We start from the raw sequence: 19,939 nt of genomic DNA, 5'->3' as shown, positions 1-19,939 counted from the left end.
CCAAAGAGTCCACAATTCTGAACAGAAAAAATTAACCAATGGGCTGGCCAGTCAAGACTTATGGCCACCTTTGATCAAAGACCAGTATGGCGCCGGCAGGATGGGCATAGGTGCAGGACAGGTGAGGGTGTCAATCTCATGGGGTGAGGGGACCTTCAAAGTGATGCCTACAGGGGATGGTTAGAGACTATGTTAAAACATAATCAAGGCATGCATTGGGTTGGTAGATTCCAGATCCCAGTTCTGAATGTGAGCATCAAGGATGGGTTAACGGCAGAGTAGGTTAAGCAAAGCATGGTCTACTCAGTAAGCAAAGCAGAGGAGGCAGGAGCAAGGCAATTTGAAGGATGAAGCCAGAAAGAGGCATTCAGGTCACATAAATTAGAGCAGCAGGCAATAGGAAAATGCAAACCTGTCTCCGTAAAGTCACCCTTCGGGTCACCTTTAAAGAACTCTGAAATGGCTTTCAAGGGGCTGCGCCATGACTGGGAATCCACCTCATCAACTAAAATTAAAAGGCTGTTACTTCAGAATCCTCCATAATAATATAATAGAGGTAGATATCTAAGTAAAGCACCCCCCTCCTCTCTCTCTCTCTCTCTCTCTCTCTCTCTCTCTCTCTCTCTCTCTCTCTCACACACACACACACACACACACACACACACACACACACACACACACACAGGTCATACAAGCTCAGTAACTATTAAGAATCAGATTCCAGCCCCATGACCTCATTTCCCTCAAACCACGTCTGCCCTGAGCTTCAAAGGGCATAACCTCTTGCTGAACCCCATTAAGGAGAAAGTTCCTCTTCAAAGAAGGAAGCCCCCAATTGCCATTTCTGTGAAGCCAAGAACACATCACTGGGGAAAAATCCAGATAATTTAAGAAATTAAGCAGAGAATGGCACACTTTAAATGCTAGAAGAGGAAATGTGATCATCTACCAAATAAGGTAAACTTCAATGCACTTCAGGGCTTTGTCCCAAAATGGCCTGCTAGCCTTACTGAACCCCAGCGTTCCAGGCTGCCAATAGGGCAGGCCAAACTGGCAACAAAGGCCATTTCCCAAGAGACCCTCTACCTCCAGGAAGTTGGGACAATGACAAAGCCATGTGTCGCATGGGAGGAGTAGCTGTCATTTCCAGAAATTTGGAGTGTGTTCCACATGGGCACAAAGGCACCTCGAAGAAAATTATCACCTCCAACCCCATTGCCCACCCAAATTCCAGACCAACCCCAGTCACCTCACAAATGCTGAAATGTGTAATCAAGCAGTTTTAACAGTATTACATGGGAGAGCCCAAAGACTACTTGCTTCATCTCACTACTTAAGAAAAATAAAAATTTAAAAAGACATTTAGAGGGGCTCATGGGTGGCTCAGTCAGTTAAGTGTCCGACTTTGGCTCAGGTCATGATCTCACGGTTTGTGGGTTTGAGCCTCACATTGGGCTCTGTGCTGACAGCTCAGAGCCTGGAGCCTGCTTCTGATTCTGTGTCTCCCTCTCTCTCTGCCCCTCCCCTGGGGCTCATGGTCTGTCTCTCTCTCTCTCTCTCAAAAAAAAAAATAAAAAGCATCAAAAAAAAATTTTTTTTAATTTAAAAAGACACTCAGAGCCATATTATTAAATAGGGGAAAGACCACTAGAGAAAGAAGAGGTCTGCCTGCTTATTAAGCAGGAGCTTCTCCTGTTTAGAGTATGGAGCAATAAAGCAATTTAAGAAATTTAATTTTAAGTTCATGACCAAACTCAAAAGTAAAGTGCCTGCTATGGCTCACAGCTGCCCCCATCTGGGGCAGGTGAATGTCAGCAGGGGGGCAGGATGCATATTCACCTCGTGGGCCCAGGACCCTCACTTCCAGTGGGGCCAGGCCGGCTTTGCTGCTGTCCACTGTGAAAGACTGCAAGATGCGAGCTCGGACACCGGAGCCCAGTCCGGGGCCAGCAATCTTGACCTTGCTAGGATCCACGACATCTTTCACTGGAACTCTGAAGGGACTGCCTGGAAAACAAGTCACAGGATTCTGAGCACGGAGCCTTGCCTTGTGTGCACCCAGAATCACACTGCTGCTCCGCATGGGCCCTTGGTGGTTTGGACCTCAGTCAGTGCCCCCCACCTTGCTGTATGTGCACCCATGTGCATCCACTCCATCTAGACACTGTGCCAGGTGCTGGGCCCAGAGTGGCTAATGGCCCTTGAGGAACCCACAATGTAGAAGGGCGAGGCACACAAGACACTGTACTATCACATAACATGTTAAGGGCACGGACAAGCCCTGGTGGGGCACTTAGAAGGCAATGAGTCCAGTCTTCAGGAGGCCAGGGGAAGCTTTCCAGTGACACTGAAGCTGAGACATGAGAGTGAACAGATAGCACCCAGGGAAGCAGATGGAGAGGGGTTTTAAGCTGTGATGGGCATATGCAGAGGACTAGGTGAGGGGAAAGACAGGCTATTGAGGGAAATGAAGGAAGACAGCTGAGTGGTGGAAGAAAGAAGTGGAAAGGGCTATAGAGGCAGGGAGGCCTTTTGGCCCACATTCAATATTCTCTCCCCAAACAGCTCCCGAGGGCTTCCTGGAATCCTCCCCCAGCAACGTAGCCTGCTTGGTTCCCTGGTCATTGGGTGAACCCTTGCTTTCTCCCTGTCAGCTGTGGTCCTCTGACTCTTTGAAGGTATTGGTTTTAAAGACCAAGTTAACAGAAAATGCTGTGTGATCAGGATTTGCAAGACGAGCACTGAACAGAGAAGCCAGGGCTGGACCAGGGACCCTCATGGGATTCCCCCACCAAGGGGGACAGAGGAAGACCTCCTCAGAGCTGAGCCAGAAACGGGAGCCCCAATGGCTCTGGAATCATACCCCCCTCTGGCTTCCAAGTCCATCACCGAGGGGCAGTGATATGCATCTCTTGCTGTGTGCAGAAGTCCTTGTGTTCCCCAAGAAGGCTGGCAAAATTAATGACTTCTAACTGCCACACAAACTCAGGTGTCTCTGCTTTGCATCCCCCCCAAATTTATCTGTTGTAGAATTAGGGGTGGTACATTACAAGATCACACAAAGAACAGAGACCTTGGCTTTTTAGCAATAGCTGGGTTTTGACGGCATCAAAGTTTTCAGCTAGCTGAAATAAATGGCTGACCCTGGCAAAGACAAACATCACCCTCCATGTTTGGGTTTAGGGAAACAAAAGGGAGCTTCAGTTTACAGAGAAACGGCTGAGAATTTCAGTGTCAGCAGGTGATGGCCATCGACTACCCCTGAGGCTGATCTCCAAGTCAGAGCCCCCACTGGAAGGTGTCTGAACTCTGCATGAGAGTAGCCAAGAACTAACAAAATGACTTTAGACCCGAGGTATGAGGTGGCAGATACCAAGCATTACCTGCCCCCCATGCTGTGCCCCAGGCAGACATCAAAACCCAATCACAGCAGCTCTTCTTCCTGATGCCCTTATTCCAGTTGATCCAGTTGATCTGAGAACCACCACCAACCGACCACAGCTGGCCCACCAGAGGAAACTAATAGGCCACAGCGGGTAAACTAATAACTCCACTACAGGTCTATACCAGGCTAGGAAACACTGGACTATGTTTAACCAATCAGAATTCCCATGAGAGCAAATCAGAAGCTAGCAGGTATGTTTCACAGCTCAACACCACATGAGTTACCTTAGCTAAGCAGCCCAATACTAAGACAACTAACCAACACTTTCCTAAATAACTCTGCCTGGGAAGGGCCTGGGATCTGGGAAAAGCTGGTATTCAGCTCTGAGAGGCAACAGAGAGTCTGAAACATGACGACGTACCATCTACCTCTGGTAAGAAAATTCCAAGTGGGTCTCTCTTTATTGTAATTCTCAAAGATGGCCATCTGCTTCATGCTCATGCATCAGCCACAGGGGCCCAAGCCTGCACCCCTCTTCTGCAAGGGGAACTCCAAAGCTGATGGCATCCACCAGACCTTCCCAATAAAGTCAGAACGGTGTTGTCATCTCCATGACCAGGAGATTGTCTTCTCCACTGCTCCCTGCCTGGGTGATGATGTGGATACCTACCACATCATCTCTCCTGAGAACAGCCTTCCATCTGTTCTCTGTACTCTCCTCTACCATCCCCCCAACTGCAGAGCTGCAGAGCTCCAAAAGATACCCAAGGCTCTGCATTCCGTCACTGAGCCCTGTTCTTTCTTTGTAGCAGTTATCAGGAGAAGTCGCATAAACACCAGCCAGGAAGTTCCTGGAGCTCAAGAGCTTTGACCGTCTTGTCCATGACTGAATGTGTCTTGACTAGTACTTATAGGGATTTAGAAAGCTATGATCAGCTGCAAAGCCAAGTTTGAGGAGAAACTTACCAATTTAAGTTTCTTAAACTTAAAAAGACTTAAGCCTTCAAAGAAAATCTAAGCCTTCATAAAATTAAGGCTTAAATGAACATCTGAGGAGCATTAATTTGAGCTGAATGTCAATGCTTTCAGATCAACGTGAGAGGAAGAGTGAGTTTGAACGTGTGCACACGTTTGCATGTAATAAAGGGGGGGAACATACAGATTCAGAAAACTGTTTGGTCAATGCACACTCCACTTCCCTGGGAGTCAAGTCAGAAACCCAAAAGTAAGCTCCTCAGCCTGGTCCTTCCCCTTCAGTCTCACCCTGGCTTATGACTTTTAGGGCAAGAATAATACTGACCAATCCAAGGCTCTTCCTGCCCCAAGAGTCTCGGGGGTAGGGTTCTGACCTCTTTCTCAACATATCTAAGCCAAGGCATAGGCTGACTCAGAGGCAGCCCCTAGAGTCCTTACCTGTGTCCACTCCATACCACAGTCACCTACCCATCTAGATCTGTGTTGAGTGGCAACTGTTTCATGAAGTAAGCAGAAGCAGAACCTATGAAAATCCCTCCCCTGGAGCATGAAAGGTGGAGGGCCCTTTGCCACTTAAGTCATATATTTCCTCATTGTTTCAATCATGTATAGCAGTGGTTCTCAACTAGGGATGATTTTGTCCCCAAATGGATACTTGGCAATATCTAGAGACATTTTTGGTTGTCACAAAATGAAGGGGGGTGGAATGCTACTCAATACCCTACAATGCACAGTACAGCCTCCCCACAACAAAGAATTATCCCACCCCCAATTTTTTATGTAATCTCATCAACCCAACATGGGACTCAACCTCACAACCCTGAGATCAAGAGCTGCATACACCACCTCCTGAGCCAGCCAGGCACCCAACAAACCCTGTTTTATAGCCAGTGCATATACTATGTCATTAAATAGAAAAGAAATTAATAAATAAAAATTTGAGTCTGTGTGTCTCTTTTGGCTACCAGGACTGTCAATGAAAAACAGAAAGTAAGAAAACACGCCTAAGGTGCGCAAGAACCAACCATAGAATAAAATGGAGATTTTCAATGTTCTAAAAAAAAAAATCAGCTTTCACTTAAATTAGGTCCTCCAACATGTGAGCAACCATTTTGCAGTCAAAATGCCAAGTCAATGTGTTCTGCCATGTTACTGGTCCTCCTGGCAGTTGGGATATTCTTGGAGATGCAGCCATAAAGAAAATTCTCCCTTTGCAGTCACTGCAAATATCAGACTCTTTCTCCACTCAGAGATAAGCAAAACAAAACCTGCTTTCACGCAAAATCAATTGTTCTTTGGGTACCTTTCTGAGGGAAGCCTTACCAGGGATGTGGGCTCCTCCATATGTGATGTTAACGTCATAGTCGCCTGGAGCAAAGGGGACGTATTCAGCGCTGCAGCTACCATCTTTGTTGTCTCTGCAGTTGATCTTCGACTCTGATGGGCCTTCGACAGTTATGCCAAGCCCACCAATTCCTGCCCCTCTGGAAAGTGTGGAGAAGAAAGCACAGTGGTACTAGTGGTTCATGCTAGTCTGCTTATTGCCAAAACTATTTAAAATCCCTCTATAAACGATCCCACGTAGCCAACCTGACTCAACTACTGTGACACCTCTCACACAGAAGATTTCTCAACAGTATAAGACAGACTTAACCTCTCCTTTCCAATGCTTATTCTTCTTTTGATTAAAAAAAAAATTTTTTTTTAATGCTTATATTGGGCGGGTGGGGGAGAGAGAGAGACAGCAGGAGAGGGGCAGAGAGAGAGGGACAGAGTGAGAATCCCAAGCAGGCTCCACGCTGTCAGTGCAGAGCCTGACACAGGGCTCGAACTCACAAACCCTGAGATCATGACTTGAGCTAAAATCAAGAGTCAGATGCCCAAACAACTGAGCCACCCAGGCGCCCCACAGGAGGCATACTTCTAATATCTCCCCTAACTATGAGATTGGCTATATATATTTCTGCATTATCAAGTTAAGGCGCTTCCATCTAGTTCTGGTTTGCTCAGCAATTTTATGACTATCACCAAGGGCTTTCTGGTAACTTTTTGAGTACCAGACTCCATGACACATATGCAGAATACACCTGTAAAACTCAGAGCAGTTAAACTACCTAAACCTACTCTTTTTAGAGAGTCAACACACAGAACCCAGGACCCTGCTTACCTAGTAACCACGGTGAAGACATTGGGTTTGTTGGTAAAGGCCTCTTTCAACCCAGGTCCTTGGGCTTGAACCCGAGATGGCTGGCAGCCTTCGGTTACAGCCACTTTGAAGGGACTATTTGGGACAGGTACATCATCGTAGGTCACCTCCACTACATGGAGACCTGTTCAAAAACAACAAACAGAAACGTATTTGTACAGGAGTCACCTATTTGTGGGAAATAACACTCTACTGCAGAGTTTCACCTAGTACCCACACCTACCTGCTATACCATGTTATTTGCAACAAGTGGGTTAAAGAAATAGTACATCGGTATGATTTGATTCTTTTTAAATGCACTTGTTTATTTATGCTTTCTGTTCACCTGACAGACACATAACTCTCCCTCCCTGACACACATATGCACAAGGTCTCTCCTCCAAGCAAATATCACTACATCTGTATTCAAGTTAGTCATCTTAAATGTATTATCCTGATCTGGAAACACTCCATGCAGTCATTAGTCAAGAGACAAAGGGGGAATCCATGAAATAGAATATACATGCATTTACATAAAGAGATTGGAAGTATCTGCACCAAATATTTATAGGAATCACATATCCAAGTAATAAGGATATATGGTACTTTTAATTTTTTACCTTTTTGTTATTTATCAAATTAAAAAATGTTTTTATTAATGTTTATTTTTGAGAGGCAGAGTGTGAGTGGGTGAGGGGCAGAGAGAGAGGGAGATACAGGCTCTAGGCTCTGAGCTGTCAGCACAGAGCCCAGTGCGGGGCTCAAACCCATGAACCGCAAGATCATGACCTGAGCCAAAGTCGGACGCTTAACTAAGTCACCCAGGTGCCCCTCAAATTTTTAAATAATTTTAATATTCAAGAAATAAATTACATAAAACAAACTCTACAAATGAGCAATATGTATGACATCACTCATAACCTGCTCGGGTGTGCCTGAGGCTAAACCTGGCCCAAGTGTCAACATATAAGGAGGCATTATAGGGGAGGGAGATTTCCACATGTCCCTGTCACTTTGTACATGCCTCTGCTGAGACAGGCCAGACACATGAGGCAGGAGTCAACACCAGTCACCAAACGAAATGGCCCAGCACAGCTATGAACAATGGTCATGTCCAAGGAGAAATCAACTCACCTTTCTCAAAGGGCGTGTACTCCACCTGGTAGGTCCCATCGGCATTGTCTGTGACGAAGCACTCGGTAGAGGCCCCTGAGGGGTTGGCAACATGGGCTTTGATGTGGTCACCCCCAACCTGTGTCAGGGGCCGTGAGTCGACCGTGAAGTCAGTGGTGGCCTCACGAAACACATCTGCAGAGCAATCACACAGCTAAGAACGTCACCAATACCTGGGACCCAGGACCAAATCCAAGAACCAAGGTTCTTGCACTTCAGATACGTTAGGTCTAGTTTCAGTGACAGCAGACAACTGTTTTCTCTGACTCTCAAAATCAACAGTATTAATGACCACCTCCCCCTACCACCACCCTGCAAAAGCTTCTTCCTCCCGGGTAGTCCGTGGAAGCCCCAGTGAGAACACAACCACTCGTACACTTTTTGGACAAAGGTGGGGTCTGGAGACAGGTTAAAGGACAAAGACAGATCTTCTCTGCAGCAAGTGTGGTATTAGCACCACATCTGAAACCTTTTCAATTCAGGGTCAAAAATGAAAGATCTTGAATTTCCACATAAAAATCAAGGTTTTTAACTCTGCCAGAGAAACAGGAAAATCTGCAGGCAGTGCTGGGCCCTGTTTTCCACAGAGAAACAACGTGAGGGTCAGGCAGCAGAAATGCCATGTGCCCACTCCTTTGCCGTGGTCCTTCTCTTCTGGATGCAGGAGCATAGGTGAGTGTTTTCCTACACCCCACCTGGCCCCAGTGAGCATATGAGTTCAGAGCTCCACTCTGAGCTTCTGGGGACCCCTAAGTCCCAAGCTATTTTGCAGCTTCCCTCTCTTTATGAAACCTACCTTTTCCTTCTATTCCTGGCCCAAAGACTTTGACCCTGCTGGTGTCCACAGCGGGCTCCACCTTGACCCTGGCGGGGAAGTGGGGCACGAGCTCGCCGCCATACTTCATCGTCAGTGTGTACATGCCGGCGGTCAGGGGCACATAGGTCACTGCATAGGTGCCGTCTTTGTTGTTTTCAATACAGACTTCGGCTTTCGCTCCCGAGTCTGACACGGCTTCCAGGCCCAGGGCCCCGGGCCCTGCTTCCGAACAGTCAACACTCAGCAGCCCAGCTTCGCCCACTTTCCCATGCTGGAGACCTGGCCCTGAAGCCACGACTTTAGAGGGGTCGAAAGGCATTTCAATGTCGGCTTTGAAGGGAGAACCAGGTATATGGACTTCTTCAAAGAGAATGTTGACAAAGTACTCCCCGGGCTTTGTGGGCAGGTAGGAGACAGAGCACGTGCCATCGCCATTGTCAGAGCATTCAATTTTGGCCTCACATGGGCCTTCCACGGTGAGGCCCAAGCCTCCGGTGCCCGCTCCTTTGGTGTCGATGGTGAACTCCGCGGGCTTGCCCACGAGACCACCTTCAAGGCCAGGACCATGGGCCTTCACCTATTTGAACAGAGAATAAAAGTCAAACTGTGCCTGATGCTGGAGTGGCTGCTCAGCCAACACCACCTCACACCCCAGCCTGCAATCAGGCCTCTCAGCTGAGTGGCCCTTCTCCCTGGGGCCTAACTCATGTCACACAGACCCGAGTTAGAGCCACGGTGCAATCCAGGCTGCAGATGGCTACCAAAGGGAGACACGGCTGCAAGCTCAGTCAACACTGAAAGCTACAGCACCGAGGCGTGGCCCTCTGAAGCCCGGCATGTGACTTCCATTCTGCCATGCCCAGCATTCCTGAACCACAGGGCTGGAGGTGGAGACTAACAAACACACGCGGGGCTGAACGCTTGTAGCATGGTTTTATGGGCCTCCCTGTTGCTTGGAAGGCTACACCTCCCTCAAAAAACTCCACATAATAAAAAACTGCAGTGGTGGATACCTGCCCTTCTACATTTGTCCAAACCCATAGAACGTAGACCACCAAGAGTGAACCCTTGTGCAAACTACGGATTTGGGGTGAACAGGATATCAGCGTAGGTCCATCAGTTAGAACAAATGTAGAACTCTGCTGGGTGATGGTAATAATGGGGAGGCTGTGCACATGCAGGCACAGGAGGTATGAGGGAAATCTCTGTACCCTCCTCTCAATTCTACTAGGAACCTAAAACTGCTCTAAAAACAAAAATCTAATAAAAATTTTTTTTAATTTATTTATTAAAAAAATTTTTTTGAATGTTTATTTTTTCAGACAGAGAGAGAGAGAGAATTTGAACGGGAGAGGGGCAGAGAGAGAGAGAGAGAGAGGGAGAGAAAGAACCCCAAGCAAGCTCTGTGTTGTCAGTGCAGAGCCCGACACAGGGCTTGATCCCACAAACCATGAGATTGTGACCTGGGCCGAGGTCAAGAGTCAGATGCCTAATTGACCGAGCCACCCAGGTGCCCCACTCATATATTTTTATATTGTATTATACAGCTTCTGCAGGGTGAGCTCACTCTGCATGCTGGACGCTGGCCTCCACCCACACAATCTCACCTCACCCATTCAGGCTCACCCGTTATTATGCTAGCAAATGAAGGGCTAGAACCCAGGGACAAGGCCCTCACCGAAGCCTCACCACCAGAGAGAGAGAGAGAAGACGAGAAGTGGGAAGGACGGCAAGCTGCCCAGGGACCCAGGGACCCAGGGACCCAGGGACCCAGGGACCCAGGGACCCCCCGCCCCGCCCCCCCCCCCCCCCCCCCACCGCCAAGGCTGAACTGTAGGACAGAAAACTTCCGTCAGTCGTTGAGAATGGACTTTCCTCAGAAAATGATTTTCTAAAGGTCTTTGTCAAGCAGGATGGGTGAAGGACCACAGTGTTATATTTGACAACAGGAGACACATCCTGGTACAAAAACACAAGCTAACCTTGGTGGGATCTGGTGGCAGTGAGGCCTCCACCGTGTAGGGGCTCCCAGGCACGGGGTGTCCATCGTAGGTGACGTCTACAGCGTAGAGCCCCTCCTCGCGAGGGATGAACTTGGCTGTGCTGCTCTCCCGGCCCACCACGGGCGCCACCAGACACGGCACGACCTTCCTCGAGGGGCTTAGGATCGTCACATCCAGCTTCCCCTGGCCTCCTGCCCCGTTTGTGTCAATGGCGAACTCCTGGCCCTTCCCGACTTCGACTCCTGGAAAAGGGGAACATGCCAAAGTGATGAGCTGACCCTTTCAGCAACAAGAACAACCGAGAGCAAAAAACTGACAGTTCCTTGGACATGAGGTGTTATCTCAGCCCAGGCAACAAGCAGTGGCTGATAGCGAGGACAAGAAGCAAGACAGAGTAGGGATAATCAGCATGTACCTGGATAATAACCAGTACAAGAACAATTATTAATTAATGATGATATTGATAACAATGATAGCTGACACGTACTGAATGCCCTCTACACCCTGGCACATCATCTCATTTAATTTTTACCACAACCCCATGGGGTATTTGTCAGCGATGGATTTAACAGATGGGAAAACTGAGTCTCAGAGAGGTTAAGGAATGTGTCCAGAGTGACACCCAGCAGACCAGAAAGGTAGGACTCAAACATAAATTTACCTGATCTCACAATGTGCTCTGCTGACTGGTAAATTATAATCTGACACTGTCCTCTACTTACTTCAGGTGTTAACTTTATATCAAAACATTCCCATAGGCCAATGTTTTATTTACTAACTCTTGGCAGCAAATTTAATCCTACAGCCAACAAGGCAAAAGTCACAGAGCTGGCCGGTGCAGGGGCACTGAGGCGAGTCTGAGGAAGTGACTCTGTACTGCGCTGATATCTGAAAGTTCTCTGCAAAGCAGGGCCACAGAAAACCCATGTGCTGTATTTGACAAAAACAGGGGAAGGACTTTGAACCAAAAGGAAAGCACTCGGGAGCACAGGGCCTCCGCCACAAGCCAGGGAACTCCTGACTCTGGAGCCTCAGAGCGCCATGGCCCAAAGGCTTTTCTAATCGCTGTTGTGCTTTGCCTGGTCTGCAACTGAAGCCCTAAGTGTCTTAGAGAAAAAGCAACAACGAGGAGACACATGAAAAGGACTGGACAGTGACGATTCATATGCTCAGAGCTGGCTGCCCTCCAGGGACAAAGCCAGCATCCATTTCTTGCTTCAGAGACCCCAGAGCTGGGAGGTGGCTCATGCATTTGGGTCACAGGTCAGTGAAGGCGCTCATCAAAGGTCCACTGAGACCAAAGAGGCCTGCCTTGGGGGGTATGCGCTGAGCCCCACGTGACCCTGAAATCAGGTGAATGTGTGCCACCGAGGCATGGCCGGGTTGCAGCCACACGGCAGCTCATGCCAACAAGGGGACATAGGTGTGCGTGTTCTCCAGGATGCAGTGCTGATGTCAAAAGGCAGGCTGAAGACACACGGGTATGGCAGGATAATTTTAATGCAAAATAAACATTGCCAAATGTTTTCTGCTGGCACATATGCACATATAGATGCAGAGAGAAGGTCTGGAAGGATAAAAACTGAACTGAAAACTCTGGTTAACCTAAGGGAGAAAAAAACGTAGCAGAGTGGAGTTTACTCTCAACTGTGATGTTTTTTAGATGAAAGTGGATTTATGCATTACTTGTATAAAAAAATAATTCTATGATTACGTGTTGAACTTCTGAAGGTGAGTGATAACAACATCAGTGTTCACATTATACTATGGTCTTTACTTTCGTATGTTTGGAATTTTCCCTAATAAAATAAATCGAAACATTTTAAAATAAATGAAATGAGTTTGTACTGATAAGATACCTACCAAGCTAAAGGAATACTGGGATGGGGCTGGAGGGATGCATCATACTTGTGGTTTCTGAGCGCCAGGGAGTTGGCTTTTATGCTAGACTGTCTACCGTCGTGTGGATTCCATGGCCAAGGACAACTAGCACAGTAGAAACTAACCAGAAATCAATGTGTCCCAACTTCTCTATGTAATGAAAGCATCCCACTGCGAGGCCAGCAGTTACAGAGGCCTGGCTATGTGCCAGCCCCTGAATCAGGAGCTCTTATTTAACTTTCAAAATATTCCTGTGAATGTCAGTGTTCTTGATCTCCCCTCCCCGACTCTAAAAATGAGAAGACCGAGGCTTGGTGAAGTCACAGAGGTCAGGGAGGGTCACAGAGCTCTCCTACAGCATGGCCCCAATCCACACCCAAGTCTGTCCCACTGCAAAGTCTCTTAAGGCAGAATGTTTCTCTGCAAACTGTCCTTTGAAGGGAATCTAATTGGCAGCCCCAGTTGATGGTCTTCAGTGACCTGCCCCCCCTTCATCCACACACTTACTGTTTTCCAGCCCATTAATTTTTATCTTGCTCAGATCCAGTGGAGCAGCCACGCCCACGGCGAAAGGGCTTTTAGGGATGGGGTCGCCACCATAGGTAACCAGAACCTGCATATTGCCCTGGAACGAGAGGAAACAGAGTGCACCTTTGGGCACCAATATCTAACTTGTTGTTTAAACCTGCCTTCCAGATCCTTCATTCTTCCAGAGACACAGGGCACTTGACTCCAGTAGATTTAGAAACATCACAGATATAGGGGAGCCTGGGTGACTTAGTCAGTTAAGCGTCCAACTCTTGGTTTTGGCTCAGGTCATGATCTCATGGTTTGTGAGTTCGAGCCCTGCATCAGGCTATGCGCTGACAGCATGGAGTCTGCTTGGGATTCTCTCTCCCCTCTCTCTCTCTCTGCCCCTCCCCCTCTCACATTCCCTCTCTTCCTCTCTCTCTCTCAAAAATAAATAAACTTAAAAAAAAAAAAGAAAGAAACAGCACAGATACGTTTCTCTAAGCTTCCAGCACCACAAGAACAAGCGAGAAAGATAAAACCAGAGCAGCTTATAACAACAGGGACGACTTAATAAGCCGACTGTACTCTGCTTTTAAGCATTTCCTTGACTCAATCTCCAAACAGTCCAAAGGGGTGGTTTCCCACTGTCATCTCCATTTTTTCAGGAAAGGAAACTATAGCTCAGGGAGGTAGAGTCACATGCCCCAAATCACATACCTGGTAAGTGTGAGAGTCGGACCTCCCACCCACAGCACCCAGACCAGTGTCCCAGCTGCTCTGCCACACTACCTCCACCCAGCACACACCTGACTGTGGCCATGGGGAAAGCTGCTGGGTATGGGGGCCTCTAACTGAACAAAATCAGTTTTTTCTACATTCTGGAAATCAATTTCAGGCCACCAGATGGTGAAAGGGATTTGCAGACTGGAGTTATTCTAGGACCACCGTGCAGTCTCGAAACTCCATCTATGTCAAGGAAAGAAAGAAAAGTTGCAAGTGCAGAGGGGACCACATCTGTGGGCTTGGCAGGCCCCTTGCTAGTAGGCCGGGGGTCACGGGAGCACAGTACGACCATATGTGCCACGGATGTTCTCCTCCGGCCAGTCCTGGCCCGCTCACGTCAAGCTTCCCCTCCCCAGTCAGCTAAGCAACTCCTGCCCCCCACCCAACCAAGACTCCATGAAAGCCCATGGCTGTCTCAGTAGATTAAGATCTCCCTCACCTTAAACATCCAGGCATAACATAGGAGGACGTGGAGGAAATCTGGGGGCTCACCAGAATTTAGGCTCTGCTGAAAGCTGTCACTGATCAAGTGTTAAAAGGGTGTAGCTTTTGGCCTATATATATTTTCTCACATTGCTTATAATAATAAAAAAGAGGGGAAGAAGCCAAGAAAGAAATTGATTGCCATCATTGAAGGAGGGAGGATTGATTCTCCAGGATTTATTAGCACTGCAAACACACTAACTGGCCCCCTGCCTCAAGGGTGTAACATTTCGTGGTAAAATGTACACAGGTCAGATCCAACAGAGCTGAGAGCCAGCCCAGGGACAGGAAAGGTCTCCTCTCTGTAATGAGGAAGGCAGGGAGTGATCCATTACTTCAGCCACCATGGCAATTTCATCACACCAGCTCTTCCCAAGTTTCAATGTGCCTACAAGTCCCTAAATCCTTGAGGGCTAGGCCTCACAGCTAACCAGAGGTCATGGAAAAACTTCCTTCCCCACCAGCCCCTATAAGTCTTCTCATTGCGTCTCTGGTGCACCACACGAGGAGGAAAAATCCTCTTTCAATTAAGCCTACCCATCCCATAAAAGAAAGTATGTTCAGGGGTGCCTGGGTGGCTCAGTTGGTTGAGTGTCCAACTTCAGCCCAGGTCATAATCTCACGGCTTATGAGTTTAAGCTCCGCATGGGGCTCACCGCTGTCAGTGCAGAGCCGGCTTTGGATTCTCTGTCCTCACTCTCTGCCTCTCCCCTGCTTATACACTCTCTCTCAAAAATGAATAAACATAAAAAAAAAAAAGTGTTCTCATTACCAGTTATAAAACAAAACAAAACAAAACAAAACAAAACAAAAACCCAGGAAATTAACTCAACCTCAAATAACTTAACAAGGGGGAGGAAGAGATCTGAAAAGATTTACCACCTGCAAGGGCCTGTAGCATTTTAAGGTTTCCTGTGAGGCCTGGCCAAGGAACAACCAGAGAGAGTAGTGATGTCAGGAATGTGTGAGCAGTGACCACTGGTGCCTTTCACAAAGACCTTGCTGACTGCAGGTCAGTTTTATTCTCTCCCCTATGTGCCTCTGAGACCTTAATCCTACCCTGCACAGCACATGAACACAAGACTCTGACTTATGAGCTCAGGTGAGGACAGGACCAAGTGAGCTCCCCACAGCCCCCTCCTTCAGAGACCTCCAGAACAGGTAGGGCTCAGTGAACTCACAGGGTCTCCTCAAGGCACCCACCGTAAGTACGTGGAGTTTTTGATTCCCAGTGGCTTCTGACCTAGAAGGTCATGGAGCCGTTGCCACCAGCTTCTCAAAGCACTTGCTCTATGGGAGGGAGTATGGGTGAGAAACTGAAGGCTTTTGGGGACGCAGCCATCCAAAAGCACAGAAGGCAAACTCCCTGGGAGAATAGAGCATTGTGTCTTCTCCTTCCTAAGAAATCAAGCCTTTGTCTGACCTTTGGAGGATCCTCAAGCCCCAGTCCAACAAGGACACTCCACCAAGGCAAAAGGAGCTCTGATCACCACCTTCCGACGAGACCATGGCTGGTCTGCTGCAGGGAGGCATCTCTCAGAGACCCTGCAGGGGACAGTAGCAGCCTGCAGGTGGCAGGGAGCAGGGAGCAGGGAGCCAGCAATCAGGTGGGGCCACAGCGCCTCATACAGCACAGCCTGCATTCTGAGGGCGACAGCTCACCCTGGGCTAGAACCCACCACTGTCTCTTCACACACACTAAACAACTACACTTCTGGAAAGTTCCAGCCTGATATTCCCTAAAACCACCATAAGAAGGTGCACCTGTGGGCATCAGTCTTCAAAGTGCGCTCCCTGCCTCCACGTTGGGCACGGCCTTCTGGGCTGATCCAGGCCTCTTAACCACATCCAAGGGCATGGCTCAAAAGGCAAGCTTATTTAACCTAATCTGGAGCTGTACGCTGCTCTTCAGAAAAGAGAGATCAAAGGCAAATGAGGATGCTTGGCCCCACTCTTGTGCAAAGTTCTTATGTTGTCTCTGCTTGTGAGGAGAGGCTCTATTTTGTGTATTCACGCTTTAAGGCATAAATCCATGCAGAGAACATAGAGCACCAGGCCCTATGCTCAAGACTGGGGATGGAAAGATATATATGCTTGTATATATATGACATGGTATCCCATCCTTGGGGAACTCACAGCCCAAGAGAAGAAATACAATCTATTTCCTCTGCCACAGAGAAATTGGCTAAACTGCAAGTTGCCCAAATAATGGAATGGCAAACCTTGCTCTAAACACCAAACCGGGACCAGAGAAGAACATGTGAGCCGTTCACATCGGAGGCAGTGACACACCAAGCCTCTGCCAGGCTCCTTAGACACATGACAGGCAGCATCTGAACAAATAGCTCCAAATGGCCACTGAGCCTGCAACACCCCTCAAACCTGCTGTCATCCAGAACTGGATGACTTTGACCTTGGGGTGACTTTGAAGTAAGAAGTCTCCCCCTCTAGCCTCCACCCTTGCCCCAACTGGCAGCTGGGGCTTCTAGGGCAACAGGTTCTTAAGTCTCTTCTGAGGGTGCAGGTCAAAACCTGACTCTGTCTTAATGTCTGCAACTTACTTTGTGGCAGCTGAGCCAAAACCCAGAAAGGTTTATACATACAGGATAAAGCAAGAGTCTCAGAATGTTCTAGAAGAGTCTAAGTAAGACCTTGTGACCTTTCCAGTGTGCATGGCCATGTGTTCTGGTACCTTCTCCTAAGCAATGTGGAGAATTGGCAATAAGGATGATGTCAAGCTGGTGCTCCCGATGGTGAGGCTCCCAGCAGCCCTCTGAAGCATCAGTAGGAAAAGAATTACCCATTTAGCGCTTAGCAGCCTACTGAGTAAAGGGTATTCTACCCACGAAAGTATTAATTTTACCACCACTAATAATGAACCCCTCATTAAGGTAAAAACAAAAACCACAGGGAGAACATCTGGAGATAAGAGGCCACATCTATATTGCAGCACATGAGAACTCACCCAGAGGACCCCTCTCACTGCCAGGGAGGCTCTCAGAGTAAAGATTCCATCTCCTAGGATGTGTAGCCCCCAGCGCAAGGGGACACCTAAGTCACCCCCCAATCCTTACTGTACCTCTCATTCCTTCCCACGAGACTCTAGGCAGCTCCTCCCTGAGAGGGCCAAGCAAGAGTGATGCTTCTCAGGTGGCGTTTCTGCAGAAAGCATCATCCCTGTTCTCCCACAAAGGGTACCTCACACAGGGGGACTGTTTTCCTCAGGAAAGAAGAAATCTGAGAGGTTTGAATGACCGTGTAGAACACCATGCATAAGTAGTAAAATCCAGGCTTTTTTTGAGGGTTATCTGTTCCTCAGACCCCAGAAGTGTGGCCAGGGAGTGAAATTTTGAGCAAGTTAACATGAATGCATACACAGAGAGAGTGTTTCCTTGGTGCTTCCTGCCTAAAATAATCAGAGCCAAGTGGCCTGGATGGTCAGATCCTGTCTGTGTTCCTGAATTTTGTCAAAGGGAACAATCTGGGGCCCTAAATATACTATTTCGGGGCCGAGGAACTAAAGGCTGAATTCTCTTTGAGAGAGACCCACTACACCACCTTGTAAAAGGGCCAGCAAGGAAAAACAGAGTCATGGCCATTCCTTCCCCTGTGAGTAATTAAGAAAAGACTAAAGGAAAGGCAGCTGGTAAGGATGAGCGATGTGTGTGAAATAAGAGGGAGATACTAGGTGCTGAATTCCAAGAGCTCACAGTTTCCCTGCTAAAACCCAAAATGGACGTGGGAGATTGGGATGGGGAGATACGGGCTAGCTTCCTGCTTGTTCTTAGGGAAACCTTCAGGTCCTCCTCACAGAACCAACCAGGCCTTTTGCCAGAACCTCCCAGAGAGGCTCAGAATGACAGGCGTGAGAAGCCGTAGCCCACAGAGGAGCACTACAACAGAGCACAGATCACACCCTTGGTGTCCAAAGTACCCAGCACAGCACTGAGGGGGGAGGGGCCTGCGTGGGGGGCCAGGGGACAAGGGAATGGGAAGAACCCTACCTGCTGGGTGGGTGTGTATTTAACGGTGTGAGAGTAGTCGTAATTGTCGATGATGTCCAAATCCTTCACGGCGTCTCCAGGAAGGGGGCTGCTGAACTGCACATTCAGTGGGGCCTTTCCAGCCCCTTTGGTATAGACAGTGAAGTGGGTTGGTTTCCCATTTTCCACACCTGGAAGGATATACTGTGAAGTGGGGAGACAGGCCTGGTTGGAGTGGTTTCACTTTTACAACCAGTCTGACGGGTTCCTCAGCACCAGCTCTACCAAAGCAGTCAGCGACACGGGCTGGTGCTTGGCCACTGCCAACAGCTTGGGCAGGAGCACTGCCCCGACAGACACCTGCCTTTGGTGGAGAAGAGTCCCTCGAGGTCCGTGGACCAAACATGTCCATTGCCACTGGCCTGTAGAAGGCCTCCAGGAGTCATCTTACCTGCTTTGCTGAGCCCTGGGCCTTCTGCCTTCACTTTGCTGGCATCATGGGAAGGGTCAACTTTCACTCTGAAAGGGCTGGCGGGGATTTCCTGTAGGGGAGACACTGTCTCAGTAGGAAAGTCCCTGAAGCATCTGCCAGAGCTTAGCTTTCTGCCCAACATGAAGGGGGAGACCTCTGTGACTCTGGTGGGTGGTGGTGAGCAAACTCCTGTCACCATGGGCCAAGCCTTGCAATCTAGCCTCAGGTAGCGGCCAACAGGTGTCACTTACGAATGCCTGGATCCCTACATCACAGGCTTTGACCTGCTTACTGCACAGCTAAGGGAAGGTTTCCCACAAATGAATCTGAAAACTCTGAGCCTTTAACAACAAAGGTTGAGTACTTAGAATGTAAGAAATACTACCAAGAATAAAACCCAAACAATAACATACGGATGGGGTCACGGGGAAGGAAATGTCCTCTAGGTACAGCTCAGAGCTAAGGTTTGGGGAATGCAAAGAGCTGATCAGAAATAGAATGGCTATAATTCTTCAAAAAGAAAGTTGCAGGGGTGCCTGCATGGCTCAGTCAGTTGAGCATCTGACTTCGGGTCAGGTTGTGATCTCGAGATTCATGAGTTCGAGTCCCACATCAGGCTCAGTGCTGTCAGAGCGGAGCTTGCTTTGGATCCTCTGTCCCCTTCTCTCTCTGCCCCTCTCCCTCTTGTACTCTCTCTCAAAAATAAACATTTTTTAAAAAACTAAAAAAGAATGTTGCAGATTATCAGAATAAAGGCGGAACAGTTTAACTGGCCGAAGTTATTTCAAGACCAACACCTTCAGGCACTTTCTCTTAAGATTCCAATCTTTACATGAGGTTAATATGAATCATCGGGAGTCCACTATTCCCTATGTTAGGTACCACTTGCCTTATCCTCACTATCACATGTAAATATGAACTCTATTTGAAAGTTCAAAGCTCCTCTCCCTATATAAAAGTTTGAGGGCCAAGGCCAAAACCTTTGCTTCAAAGAGGATGAAGTAGAACACTTCTAGAAGGTCATTACATTTCAGTCAAAAACTTGATGAATGTTTATAACAAACCAGTCTCCTTCCAGAGAGCCCTGCTGTAACTACTGAATATGCTGTGCCTCACTTTGGTTAGAAAGTAGTAAAAACTTAATTCTGGGGTTATTTTTTTTTCCTTCATGGTGTTAAGGAACCAGAGAGGAAAACTATTAAGCAGAATTCTCAAGACAATGCCCTATTGCTAAAAAAAAAAAAAAAAAAAAAAAAAAGGAAATACACACACAGGTGGCCAGAAAG

The 19,939-nt window shown here is 48.0% G+C and overlaps 1 protein-coding gene across 7 annotated transcripts in view; it reads right to left on the bottom strand.

Annotated features, from left to right (window-relative positions):
- Positions 1-19,939, bottom strand: part of FLNB (filamin B) — a 142,210-nt gene that overhangs the window by 37,801 nt on the left and 84,470 nt on the right. For 4 of the 7 annotated variants that reach the window (XM_019823423.3, XM_019823424.3, XM_045051752.1 and 1 more), the window contains exons 17-26: positions 18,633-18,723; positions 18,203-18,372; positions 12,927-13,044; positions 10,518-10,780; positions 8,515-9,112; positions 7,680-7,853; positions 6,528-6,690; positions 5,684-5,844; positions 1,840-2,007; positions 413-505 (exon numbers count right to left, since the gene is read on the bottom strand). In XM_019823423.3, coding sequence (XP_019678982.1) covers positions 413-505; positions 1,840-2,007; positions 5,684-5,844; positions 6,528-6,690; positions 7,680-7,853; positions 8,515-9,112; positions 10,518-10,780; positions 12,927-13,044; positions 18,203-18,372; positions 18,633-18,723 — 1,999 coding nt within the window. The remainder of the gene's footprint in view (positions 1-412; positions 506-1,839; positions 2,008-5,683; positions 5,845-6,527; positions 6,691-7,679; positions 7,854-8,514; positions 9,113-10,517; positions 10,781-12,926; positions 13,045-18,202; positions 18,373-18,632; positions 18,724-19,939) is intronic. The other 3 variants (XM_003982367.5, XM_019823428.3, XM_003982370.5) reach the window with 1 other exon arrangement.

The sequence above is a fragment of the Felis catus genome, chromosome A2 (assembly GCF_018350175.1).
Source record: "Felis catus isolate Fca126 chromosome A2, F.catus_Fca126_mat1.0, whole genome shotgun sequence".
Lineage (NCBI taxonomy): Eukaryota > Metazoa > Chordata > Mammalia > Carnivora > Felidae > Felis > Felis catus.
The sequence above is the reverse complement of the archived record's forward strand: the minus strand, read 5'-3'. Positions and strand labels throughout refer to the sequence as shown.